Source organism: Pantherophis guttatus, chromosome 9, assembly GCF_059756535.1.
Source record: "Pantherophis guttatus breed Tessera chromosome 9, ASM5975653v1, whole genome shotgun sequence".
NCBI lineage: Eukaryota > Metazoa > Chordata > Lepidosauria > Squamata > Colubridae > Pantherophis > Pantherophis guttatus.
This window is the reverse complement of record NC_142071.1, coordinates 25,495,001-25,505,962: the sequence shown is the minus strand read 5'-3', so window position 1 is coordinate 25,505,962 and position 10,962 is coordinate 25,495,001. Positions and strand designations below refer to the sequence as shown.

At 42.3% G+C, this 10,962-nt stretch overlaps 1 protein-coding gene across 2 annotated transcripts; it reads left to right on the top strand.

Annotated features, from left to right (window-relative positions):
* Positions 1-989: 989 nt before the first annotated feature.
* On the top strand, positions 990-10,516 carry SPATA19 (spermatogenesis associated 19). 2 transcript variants are annotated; one of them, XM_034422019.3, is made up of 7 exons: positions 990-1,204; positions 1,332-1,388; positions 5,476-5,658; positions 8,093-8,184; positions 9,076-9,153; positions 10,076-10,176; positions 10,323-10,516. In XM_034422019.3, exons 1-6 carry the CDS (start codon positions 1,127-1,129, stop codon positions 10,161-10,163), a joined length of 576 nt encoding a protein of 191 aa, XP_034277910.1. In that variant the 5' UTR covers positions 990-1,126; the 3' UTR covers positions 10,164-10,176; positions 10,323-10,516. The 2 variants fall into 2 exon arrangements, with proteins under 2 accessions (XP_034277910.1, XP_087731970.1); XM_087875844.1 differs by having other exon boundaries at positions 992-1,204; positions 10,327-10,516.
* The last annotated feature ends 446 nt before the right edge of the window (positions 10,517-10,962 follow it).

Below are 10,962 nucleotides of genomic sequence, written 5' to 3'. Positions count from 1 at the left end.
AAAGTATGTAAGAATTAATTCCCCCTTAGAGTAAGAGTGGTCATCCTATAGCCATGAATCTATGGCAAGCGTGCCACAGGTGGCACACAGAGCCCTCTCTGCGAGCATGCCAGCCATCGCCCCAGCCAACTCCACTGTGCATGCACGCATGCCTCCCGCCGGCCAGCTGGTCTTTTGAGTCTCTGTTGCACATGCACGGGGGTGGGGCACATATGCGGGGGGCGCTTGCATTGCATTTTGGGGCTTCGTGCGGTGCCCGTGCAACTTCCAGGTTGGTGCAGAAGGCTTTCCAGGCCCAAAATGGGTGTGCATCAGTGGTGGGTTGCCCCCGGTTTGGACCGGTTCTATAGAACTGGTAGTAAAACTGGCAGGACCCTGACATCATCAGAAGCAATCTGCGCATGCACAGGAGAAACAAGAAACAAATGTAGCAAATGTCTGCTTTCCTACAAAGATCCCAAGAGCCGTTGATGCTCTTTTAAGCCTTCTGGGAGGGGCCAATCATCTCCTGGCCTTACTCCTGAGTCGTCCTTTTTGCTTTAGCTGCTCTTGCCTTCTGGCAGCTCTGTGCATGTGTGCACTAGGACCAGGCTTCTCCTGTTCCTCTGCCTCTCAGATGTCTGACTCTGGAGGCTCTGGAGCCCACGCATTGATCAAAGATGGCCCTGGCCCCATCTCTGCCTCTGATGCAGAGTCCTCATCTGAGCGTTCCCCAGACTCCTCACTGTCTGACTGCTGCCAGCTCTGCAGGCTGCTGGCAGACCACAACAGTTTCAGCTTTGTTCTGTATTACATTCCATGAAACATTTGACCAGATCCTGAAAAGACTTAAATGTCTGTTTGGCATTGCTTGTATTGTCTCCATGCCTCTCTTCCTGGAAAAGTATATTCAAAAGGAAAAAAAAACCCATCCTCCCTGCTTGGAGGAAGACAGCCAATGGAGGTGCACGCTTCTCTATTCTATTATGACATCACAGTTTCCCAGACAACCTCCTTTGCTGGCATAGGGTGGATTTGGTTAACAAAAATCACCATTCTCACTTGAAGGATCCAGAAGTTCTTTATACCAAGCAAAAATTGTGGCTACGGGGATTTGGCTTTCCCGGTACTGTAAGCACGAGTTGGGATGATAATTACTACATGGACAGCATTCATCTATTTCCGCAGAGCTTCGAAACAGCCTTTACCAGCTGGAGAAAATCTGGTAAGGACATCAGTTGGTGGCTGATCCTCAGAACAAGTGGGTTGAACCAGGAGAAGAAACTTAAGATGTATCACAAGATCCTCTATTGAATTCTTCCCTTTCCCCTCCTCCTTTTTTTTCCGTTAAGGATGATGCTGTCGTCGAACCAGAGATTGTGACTGTCCTGGAGCATTGGCTGAGAAAGGTAAGTGAGCGATGCTGAAATTGCATGTAGCCGGTATGGAGGAGATTCCCCATCCAGAACAAGGATGTGGGTGGGATAGGAGAAAGCTTTCTTTGATCTGGAATAAGAAACTCGAGTTTCGATGTCATCAAAATTGGGATTCGAGGACATACCCAACTTGGAACAACTTGCCTCCAGAAGTTGTAAATGCTCCAACACTGGACATTTTTAAGAAGAGATTGGATAACCATTTGTCTGATGTGGTGTAGGGTTTCCTGCCTAAGTAGGGGGTTGGACTAGAAGACCTCCAAGGTCCCTTCCAACTCTGTTATTCTGTTCTGTTCTGTTCTGTTCTGTTCTGTTCTGCTCTGTTCTGTTCTGCTCTGTTCTACTCTACTCTACTCTACTCTACTCTACTCTACTCTACTCTACTCTACTCTACTCTACTCTACTCTACTCTACTCTACTCTACTCTATTCTATTCTATTCCATTCCATTCCATTCCATTCCATTCCATTCCATTCCATTCCATTCCCAGATTGTTTTCTGGACAACAATAAGAAAGTGGTTGCATTGACACCTTAGCCTTCTTATTAAAAAAATCTTGATCTACTTGGCAGCACTGGCTAAAATTAGTTTGACACAGACTATCCTGATCCTACATCATTCATGGGTGATGAGTGTTGATCTACTTGAAGGCTTAGAATAATAGTTGGAAGGGACTTTGCAGGTTTTCTAATCCAACCGCCTGCTCAGGCAGGAGAATTTATCTCATTTCAGACAAATTGTTGTCCAATCTTTCCTTAAAAACCTCCAGTGTTGGAGCACACACTTCTGGAGGCAAGTCGTTCCGCTAAATCTGAAACAGGAGGTGCTTAATAGTTTTTGGAATAAATTTAGACTGAGTGGTGTCCAGGAATGTTCTCCAGCCAATAGAAAAGGATATATACGCAAAACAATATTGGAGTAAAATTAGAAGATATTTAGAAGAGATAACCAGACAGCATATAGAGATGAAGCCAGAAATATTTTTGTTAGGAAACACTTCCAGGGACATATGACAAAAAAATACAATATTTAATTATACATATTATAATAGTGGCAAGAATAATATATGCACAAAATTGGAAAAATAATAATACACCAGTGGAAGAAAATTTGATTAGAAAAGTTTTGGAGTGCGCAGAGATGGCTCACACAAGCTCACAAAAGAAATACAAGAAAAAGAGGAAACAGAATATTACATGGCATGGGATAAATGGTATGAATCAGAGGTGGGTTTCAGCAGGTTCTGACCAGTTCTGAAGAACCGGTAGCAGAAATTTTGAGTAGTTCGGAGAACCGGTAGTAAAAATTCTGACTGGCCCTGCCCCCATCTATTCTCTGCTTCCTGAGTCCCAGTTGATTGGGAGGAAATGGGGATTTTGCAGTAACCTTCCCCTGGATTGGGGAGGGAATGGAGATTTTACAGTGTCCTTCCCCTGCCACGGCCACCAAGCCACGGCCACCAAGCCATGCCACACCCACCAAGCTACACCCACAGAACCGGTAGTAAAAAATTTTGAAACCCACTACTGGTATGAATGGTTATAGAGAGGGATAAAGGGCAAGGAAAGAGTAAATGAGGAAGATATAGGAGCTGAAATGTAATAACAGACAAGCAGAAATGGAACGGACACAGAACGCATGATTGAAATTGAGTACATTGTTATCTTTATGTCTATAAATCAATATTAGAATCATACGTATAGATGGTAAATTGAAGTAAGGGAGAAAAATAGATATGTATGAAATGTTTACTGATGCGAAAATGTTGAAAAGAAGGAAAATGTAAAAATTTCTTTTTTTTTAAAACTGTTTAATAAAAACTATTTAAAAAAGAAAAAAAGGGATATATGTGGAAGATAAATGTATGTTCATGCACCCAATACAAGTTTCTGGATTACTGTGATGCTTAATGTTCTGTTCATCCTTAATGCTTTCTCTTGATGCATCTTTTTTGTTTTGTTTTATAGTAAAATGTGCCTTGTTCTAAAAAAAACCAGAATAGGCTTATGGGTTTTTTCCCCATCAATATACAGTTAGTCCTTGACTTACGACTGTAATGGAGCCACAACTTTGGTAGTTGTTGTGCGAACCACTATCAAGTTTACAATATTTTTTGTAAGTGGTCATTAAACAAATGCCACAATTGTTGAGCAAACTCATTGTTCGCTACGGGACATTTTTTGCAAAAAACTGGAAGTCAAGGCTGATTTCAGGAAAAGGAAAATTATAAATTGTGGCCGCGTGACTTGCAAGATGCTGCCAACAGATAGAATAGAGAATTGAGATATTTGATTGTGAATGTATTAACAGCGGCTAGAATTGTGTTTGCTAAAAACTGGAAAAATGAGAAAATACCAATGCAAGATGAAGTTATTAAGAAAATCATGGAATGTGCTGAAATGAGTAAATTGACATTTGAAATTAGAGAACAAGAAGATAAACAATATTATAAGATATGGGATTTATTTTATCAATGGCTAAATAATAAAACATGGAAATGAAATATGAGACATGAAATGGATGTTATAATATAATATTTGAAAATAATTTTTATGAAACGATAAAGCCATAGTTAAATAAATGATAAATGAGGATACTTAATTGTTTGATAATATGAGAAATTGGATAATTCGTAAATTTGGAATATGGGGATGAAGCACAAAAGACTTGTAACCGACCGACATACTGTTTGCAATTGTAATGAATCATGGATTTATGTTTTATGTTTTGTTTAAAAATTAAAAAAAAAATGCTGCTGCAAACAGTCTTGCATGCAGGCTTATTGCTAAGTTCCCAAAACGTGGCCACGTGACACCAGATATGTGTGTGTGTGTGTTTGTTTGTGTGTGTGCAAATTTGGAAATTTGAATCAGGGTCATAAGTCCCTTTTTCATGATCTATCATCTTTGAATGGCCACTAAGGCAGAATAACAGAATTGGAAGGACCTTGGAAGTCTTCCAGTCCAACTCCCTGCTAAAGTGGGAGACCCTATATCAGTGTTATCACCTTTAAAGTGCTCCATGGCTTAGGACCTGGTTATCTACGGGACCGCCTGCTACCACCAATAGCCTCCCACCGGCCAGTACGCTCCCATAGAGAGGGGCTCCTCCGGGTGCCGTCGGCCAAACAATGTCGACTGGTGGCCCCCAGGGGGAGAGCCTTCTCTGTGGGGGCACCTACAATCTGGAACGAGCTCCCCCCGGAGATACGGAGGATCCCGGATCTGCGCACCTTCCGTCGCGCGCTTAAGACTTTTTTATTTCATCAAGCCGGCCTGGCATAAATCTTCTCCCCTTTTTAAATGTAAATTTTAATTTGTTTTTAAATTATGGGGTATTTTAAATTTGTTCAGCCAAATTATTTAATTCGTTTTAATTTATTTTAAATTTTTGTATTTATGTGTTTTATCTTGTGGCTGTTCACCGCCCTGAGTCCTTCGGGAGAAGGGCGGTATAGAAATTTAATAAGAAAAGAAATAAGTGTTGGCTGACCTTTTTTTCCCTCACGTGCCAAAAGTGGGGGGAGTGCAGGGGGGACGCATGTGCCCACACCCATAATTCTATGCACCCCATGCATGCATGCACAACCTCCCCACACTCCCCCGCTTTTGGCACGTGATGGTACGGTGCCAAACGGCCTGGTAGGCCCATTTTTTGTTCTCCCCAGGCCCCAGAGACTCTCTAGGAGCCTGGGGAGGGCAAAAACGGCCTTCCCCACTCTCCCAGAGGCCCTCCGGAGGCCGAAAGGGGCCCAATTTGCTGACTTCCGGTGGGCCCAGAAGGCCTGAAAATCAGCTGGACGGCGCACGCATGCACACTGGAGCTGAGCTTGTGTGCCTACCGATATATGGCTCCGCGTGCCACCAATGACACACTTGCCATAGGTTCGCCATCACGGCCCTATATCATTCTGGACAAAGGGCTGTCCATTCTCTTCTTAAAAGAGAATTCTTAAAAGAGTTGTGGGGAGTACCCACAACTTTGGAAGGCAAGCTGTTCCACTGGCTGATTGCAACTGGTCATAAGTTGAGGACTTACCTGTATTGTTCTTTCTCTGCAGGTGGAAGATGAAGCTGCAAATATCTTTAGGCAGAAATCAGAAAACCGAACGGATTTTAAGAGTGAAAGCAGATCTGATGTCCGACCGTTTCTTTCGGTTGGCCAAGATGTGGCAGCAGCCCGCTCCAAACCAGAAACTTGGGAGAAGTTTGAAGACAGGAGGCCAGCCAAGATTAAAAATATGGTAGGTCATATGGTAGGATGGATGGCGCTTCGAAGAGCAAATCGAACGTTGTTTTCTCCTAGTAAGCAACTTGCCTCCAATTTGTCTTCAGTGGAAAGTGTGAGGTGACAAAAGGGAAGAATGTAGACCATAGAAGGGATAGCTCAGGGATGTCAAACTTGATTTTATTGAGGGCCATATCAGGGTTGTGTTTGACCTCGGGTGTTGTGACCTAGGCCCAAGTAGTTATTACCAGACACAATCAGTCTTAAACAAACGTATTTTATTAGAAGAGCTGAGAATTAATTCATTCTCAGCTTAGTCCAAATTAAGTCCAAAACAAATTCTTCATAAACAGTCCTTCGGCCTTATCACCAACCTTTGTCTTCTTTGGCACCCTGCCAAAGGCTTTTCTTGGCAAAAGTTCAGAAGCAAGAGATGCTGACAAGAAACAAATGTAGCAACATTGCTTTCCTACAAAGATCTCAAGGGTCATTGCTGCTCTTTTAAGCCTTCTGGGAGGGGCCAATTATCTCCTGGCCTTACTCCCGAGTCGTCCTTTTTGCTTTAGCTGCTCTTACCTTCTGGCAGCTCTTCACATGCATGCACTAGGAACAGGCTCCTCCTGTTCCTCTGCCTCTCTGCTTATCTGCCTCTGGAGGCTCTGGAGTCCACACATCGCTCTCAGATGGCCCTGGCCCCATCTCTGCCTCTGACGCAGAGCCCTTGTCCGGGCCTTCCCCAGACTCCAGGACTGGCCCATTGTCCTCCCCAGCCTCCTCACTGTCCAACTCCGCTGCCAGCTCTGCAGGCTGCTGGCGGACCACAACACTGGGGGGCTGGGGTGGGTGTGGAAAGGGTGGGATGGGAATGGAGATTTGCAATATCCTTCCCCTGCCATGCCTGCCAAGCCATGCCCACAGAACCGGTAAGGAAAATTTTTTGAATTTCACCCCTATATGGCATCCTTCACTTAATCCTCCAGGGAAAGATTGAAGGCAAACGAGGTCCAGGCAGAAGAAGAACATAATGGCTTCAAAACCTAAGAGACTGGTTTGGACAAAATTCAGCAGCACTTTTTCATGTGGCTGTTGACAAAAATAGGATTGCCAACATGATCGCCAACGTCTGATGACGGATATGGCAGAAGGAGGAGGAGGAGGAGGAGGAGGAGGAGGAGGAGGAGGAGGAGGAGGAGAAGAAGAAGAAGAAGAAGAAGAAGAAGAAGAAGAAGAAGAAGAAGAAGAAGAAGAAGAAGAAGAAGAAGAAGAAGAAGAAGAAGAAGAAGAAGAAGAAGAAGAAGAAGAAGAAGAAGGCTGAATGGATGCCTCTGTTTAACACAGAGCAAAACTTGTTTGGATACACATTTTGACAATCTGTGAAATATGGCTCACGCTTAATGCATTTTTCTCCAAAAATAAACGAGAAGCTTGTTTGCAAAATCAGAATGCTGTGCATTCAAATATACACACCCACATAAACATAGGTAGGAAGCTTGTACGTTGACATTCTATATTCACATCTACAGTATAATTAGATACCTGGTACGCTAGAGTTAGTATTTTGGGAAATCACTCCTGTGTTGGAGACACTCAAGTTCACATCCATATTCAGCTCACAAGTTTACATCTCAACCCAACCCACTTTAGTGGGGATGTTATAAATTAGAAGAAGGGAGATTATTGTTTGTCAACCTGTATCTGTATATCCGCATCAACATCATCCCTTTTACTCTTATTGGGATACTATGGGCATAATGAGAATATATCTGCTGAACAAAGCTCCATAGTGGTGACAGGAAGGGCATCCGGTCAGTAAACACTCAGCTCTATTCAGTTGCCCAGATTCCACCCCGCAAAGGATTTTGGGGTCATTAAAAGAAGATGACGATCTGTATATCTGCATCAACATCAACCCTTCTACTCTCATTGGGATGACCAGAGAGAGATAACTAATTGTTGGTTCTGCTTCAGCTTGAACACCTGAGTAAGAATTTTCCTTAACTCCATTTATTGAGAAAGGTATCGTTTATTAATAAACGATATCTTTCTCAATAAATGGAGTTAAGGAAAATTCTTACTCAGATGTTCAAGCTGAGGCAGGTTTGACACCAGTAACCAATTTCTTTTCCTTCCTTCCTTCCTTCCTTCCTTCCTTCCTTCCTTCCTTCCTTCCTTCCTTCCTTCCTTCTTTCTTTCTTTCTTTCTTTCTTTCTTTCTTTCTTTCTTTCTTTCTTTCTTTCTTTCTCTTTCTTTCTCCCTCATTCTCTCTCTCTCTTTCCTTCTCTTTCTTTCTTTCTTTCTTTCTTTCTTTCTTTCTTTCTTTCTTTCTTTCTTTCTTCCTCATTCTCTCTTTCCTTTTCTTCCTTCCTTCCTTCCTTCCTTCCTTCCTTCCTTCCTTCCTTCCTTCCTTCCTTCCTTCCTTCCTTCCTTCCTTTCTTTCTTTCAATTTATAGGACTTTTCAAGTATTTCTGACATCAGACTTTCCTGCAGTTCTAGCCAGGAGCTTCTGGAAGACCGAATGAGAATTCAGTTTATGCGTTGGAGGTAAAACCTGAAAGATTATTCTACACACACACACACAAAAAAAAATCAACAGAACAAAGTGAACAAAATATAAATGGCATTGCCACTGGCCAATATTTTCCAGATCTTTTTATATAAATAAATAAGAATAAATGCATTTCTGAAAAGATGATGCTCTTCAGATTAGGACTCTGAAGATACTTTTTTTTAAAAAGAAAGCCTTTTAGAAGGTGAATTTTGGACTTCGGTGGCTCTTGTACAAATACCAAAAATTTATTTCTTTTTTTTAAAAAAAATAAATTTTTATTTTTAAAACTACAGGGCATGACATACACAAACAGAAAACATATATTCCCTTTTTACAACAATTTCGCAGCGGTAGTCTTCTCTCATTTACATTTTCCCCTTACTCTTCTTTAAATATATTTTCCTTATTGTCCCATTATCCCATATTTCTATATATATTCCTTCACATATAATATTATAACCATCAATTATTTTACAAACATTTATCTTTTTGTGACCTTTCCTCATTCATTCTTATTTATTATTTCTAGTCTCCAGCCAATTATACCATTTGCTCCATACTGCATAGTAATCTGTATCTTCTTTTTCTTTTATCTCCTTCGTTAATTTGTCCATCTCAGCACAGTCCAGAATTTTCCTTATCAGTTCTTCCTCAGTTGGTATCTTATCATTTTTCCAGTTCTGTGCATACGATATTCTTGCAGCCATTATTATATGTAAAATTAGATATTGTATTTCTTTAATATATTTCCTAGTAAATATTCCCAACAGAAATGTCTCCAGTTTCTAATCTATGAGTTGGTCAATTATTTCTTACAACCATTTTCTGATTTTGGCCTAGTACTTTTTTGCAAAATTTATTTCAATACACCTAATGTTTTCCAGCCAAACTCGGGTATATCCTGTTACAAGTGACATGAGAAAGGACGCCATGCAGGAGAGGGTGGATAAAGTGAGGAACAGGTAAGACTCAATAGGAATGAAATGGTTGGATTAGGATCAGAATAAGAATAACAGCGTTGGAAGGTACCTTGGAGGTCGTCTCCTCCAACTCCCTGCAGGCGACCCTATAACCTCCAGTGATGGGGCATCCACAACTTTCGGAAGCAAGCCATTCCACCGAATAGTTGTTCTCATTGATAGGAGATGTCTCCTTAATTCAAGGTTGGATCTCTTGTTGATTATTTTCCACCTGTTACTTCTTGTCCCGCCCACAGCAATAGCAATAGCATTTACACTTATATACCACTTCACAGTGCTTTTACAGCCCTCTCTAAGCGGTTTACAGAGTCATCCTCTTGCCCCCCAACAATCTGGGTCCTCATTTTACCCACCTTGGAAGGATGGAAGGCCGAGTCAACTTGGGCTGATCTGGATCAAACTGCTGGTGGTGGGCAGAATCAGCCTGCAATACTGCATTCTAACCACTGTGTCTCCACATCCCTTCCTCCCTCCCTCCCTTCTTTAGCACATAGCACTTAGACTTATATACCGCTGCACAGTGCTTTATAATAGCCCTTTATAGCCTAAGCGGTTTACAGAGTCCTCCTCTTGCCCCCAACAATCTGGGTCCTCATTTTACCCACCTCGGAAGGATGGAAGGCTGAGTCAACCTTGAGCCTGGTGAGATTCGAACTGCCAAACTGCAGGCAGCCGGCAGTCAGCAGAAGTAGCCTGCAGTACTGCACTCTAACCACTGCGCCACTGCAGCTCCTCGGGTGCTTTGGGGAATAGGTTGACTCTCTCTTCTCTGTGACAGTCCCTCAAGTATTGTTCAATTTCATTTCACTGCTTAAGCATACAAAGTTTGGGCGCCAATTACCCTACCCGTGTGTCATTTAGTAGGGCGTTGATTCCATGCTAACGGTACTACTTTACCTTTCAGCGTCTCCAGAGTGATGTTCCAGGCATGTTCGGATGCTGAATATAGCCCATCTGATAGCGATCTCTATGTCTCAATATCCACAACTTAGACATCACCACCAGGTAGGACCTTCGTCCATTTGCATTCTTCTCCCTTGGCTGCCTTGATGTTTTCATGTGTAGATGTAGGGTTCTTTCTTATTGACCAACTCCAATTTTGTTTTGTTTTTTAATTCCAAAATGCTCCTTTGATGATGTGCTACTTGAAGGCAGAGAGGTCCATGGCTGCCTCATCCATTTCCCTCCCCAGCTTCTCTCTCCTTCTTCTGTGACAAATTCAGATTTCTTCACATCGCTAGCCGAACAGCATGAATCCTGGAGAATCTTAGTTTAATTTACGTTGCCTTGGTTCTTGGGTGTTTGCACATTTTTGAACGATGAATAAAAACTCCTAATGTTAAAAGTGCTTTCCCAAATGTCTCTTTTTTCCCCCTTTTAAAGATGACAGCAATTAACTCAAGTGGGTTTTCACTGGAGGTGTTCAAAAATAGATTTCAGCTCTGAAGTTGGCCAAGCTGTGGCCATTTTCGTTTGTAGCTTTTCTCTAGAGAATTTTTCTTCTCACGGCTTCAGGGCTGACACAGCCTGGAGCGAAGGCACCAGGAAGGGGTGTGTGTGGAGAGATAGCTGTGGTGTTGTAGCCAAAATAATATTCTTTTCCTTGGGAATCAAGGACGTTTATGCAGATGTTTGAATGGAGGAGACTGAGGCCACCTAACAACTGGACTATGTGCTGATTGGACCATGTGACTGGAGACTCTTAGGGGGAAATGATAAAGTTTTATTTTTAATTGGGTGAAAAACTGGCGGGAACCTAGAGCCGGTTTTCCACCAAGAAAACCGCCAATT